The sequence below is a fragment of the Eulemur rufifrons genome, chromosome 29, assembly GCF_041146395.1.
Source record: "Eulemur rufifrons isolate Redbay chromosome 29, OSU_ERuf_1, whole genome shotgun sequence".
NCBI lineage: Eukaryota > Metazoa > Chordata > Mammalia > Primates > Lemuridae > Eulemur > Eulemur rufifrons.
The window spans coordinates 89,506,336-89,508,705 of record NC_091011.1 but is presented as its reverse complement, the minus strand read 5'-3'; the positions used below and the strand labels follow the sequence as shown (position 1 = coordinate 89,508,705).

Genomic DNA, 2,370 nt, shown 5'->3' with positions numbered 1-2,370 from the left:
GCTTAAGACAGATCATGGCAGCCCCAATGACTTTTATTCTGAAAGGCAAGTCTAAGGCTCAAAGAAACTTCCAGAAATATAAAGATGTTTTGTTTTTCAGTTAGATAATTAGACTTACTACAGCAGAGAAACAGGACAATTACTTAATAATTGTTTTTTTTTTAAAAAAGCATATCTAAAGTGGGCTAACATTAATGGACAGGTGACATTTCATAAAAATTATTGAGCACTATATGAATTGATTCTAATCTCTATTTCTTATAACAGGAAAAATAATTTATATATGTAATGTAAAAAATTAATGAATTGTTTGTAATACACAAGACAGAATATAATACCTCTTTTACCAAACATAAACCCCTACCCTTGATTTCTGTAATACAAATACTCTGCATTGCCAAAAGAGAAATGGTAGTGGTTTCATTCTCTATTTCCTATTGCCCATTCATTGAATCAACATCAGAGGAAAAACAATCTTAAAAGATGTGAAAGTCAGCTCCCTTATAGAGAGCTATCAAAAGAGTTCCTTGACCACACCTTTCTCCCCAGATCATGGGCCCCAGAATCTCCAACTACACACTGTCTTCCACAGGATTCTCCGACAAGTCTGCTTCACCCTAGGAATCTTCATGATCAATATGAGAGAATGAAGAGATGGATAGGCAGCCATAAATATCTCAGAGATGAAGACACCAGAGAGATTAGAAGGAGGAAACCTAGAGGTGATGGAGAAGGGGATAGCCATGGTATAAACCAGGTGAAGTATAATGAAGCAGCCTAAGGACTTCAAGGCAGTGATGTGAGCCTTGGACCGAGCGTCACTCCTACCAGCTGTGTGGACCTTCATCTTCCTGTGGTGTCTATACAAGAGACAATCAGCATCCCAGAGGAAACAAGAAGCACCATGAAAGGCAACCAATTTCCTGCACCAAACTGAAATATATAAAAACAGTGCCAGCTTGAAAAGGGGTACAGATTGCTGCTGTTTCCTTGGGAAAAATTGTAGGGCTTTAAGCCAATTTGGACAATAAGTAACAAATCAATTATCAAGTACCCCAGAAAACACCAGAGACTCAGGCTATAGGCCTTCTGCTTCAGCCACAAGTAGACAGAGTGTTCAAAGGTTGTGATCTTCTTGCAATAGAGGACACTGAGGAAGGTGGTAAACCACAGGCTGGCCTGACTTACCAGGACCCAGGAGACATTGAGATAGTGAAGCCAATGGCTGCTCTGGAAAAGTGAAAACAGGCTTAAGCACAACATGATGAGCCACTGCAGGAGAAACCTGCAGCCAGCCAGGCCCAGGACAATGAGGTTGTATGAGGTCACCTTGGATTTTCAGACCCATTCTCCAAAACTCCACACCACAAGGACTCCATTTCCAAGCAGGCCAATAAGAAATTCAGCCACTGCTACCAGCATCAGCATTCCTAGGCCAGCAGTCAGCATGGCTGGAGAGGGGAGTCTGTCACTGCTCCTGGCTGAAAATTTACCACACTAGGGTAAATTTTCACACTACAATATCTGGTTTTGGCCTTGTCCTTCTGTAATCTGTCTTCAAGTAAGAATGAACAGTTGTGAGAAAGAACAAAGAGGTTAGAAGTTATGATCCCCTCTGTATTTGCATCTACATGGGTGAACCCTGAGTCTAGACTCAGAGATTGGAAACAGTACCATAGACACAGACTCTCCATTTCAAAAGTCATGGGATAAAGTCTAGACACCAATACAAAATATAATGAGACCTCTCAACAAGAAAGACTAAATCAAAACATGCTCAGGTTCCACAGCCAACATCATTCTGAATGGGGAAAAATTGAAAGCATTCCCACTTAGAACTGGAACCAGACAGGGCTGCCCACTGTCCCCATTACTTTTCAACATAGTATTAGAAGTCCTTGAGAGAGCTATCAGGCAAGAGAGCAGAATCGAGGGAGTCCAAATAGGGAAAGAAGAGATCAAACTCTCACTTTTTGCTGATGATATGATGTTATATCTGGAAAACCCCCAGGATTCAACCATGAGACTCATGAAATTGATTAACGAATATAGCAAAGTCTCAGGCTACAAAATCAATATACACAAATCAGAGGCATTTATATATGCCAATAACAGTCAATCGGAGAACCAAATTAAAGACTCAATACCCTTCAAAATAGTAACAAAGAAAATAAAATATCTAGGAATATACCTAACTAAAGAGGTAAAGGACCTCTATTAGGAGAACTATGAAACACTGAGAAAAGAAATAGCAGAACTTGCAAATAGATGGAAAACTATACCATGCTCGTGGATCGGAAGAATCAACATTGGTAAAATGTCTATACTACTCAAAGTGATCTACAGATTCAATGCAATCCCTATTAAACT

The 2,370-nt window shown here is 39.8% G+C and overlaps 1 protein-coding gene across 1 annotated transcript; it reads right to left on the bottom strand.

Annotated features, from left to right (window-relative positions):
* Nucleotides 1-550: 550 nt before the first annotated feature.
* On the bottom strand, nt 551-1,449 carry TAS2R5 (taste 2 receptor member 5). The gene is given in 2 exon segments (XM_069462346.1): nt 551-870; nt 873-1,449. Coding segments are annotated over 2 exon segments (897 nt in total).
* Nucleotides 1,450-2,370: the final 921 nt, after the last annotated feature.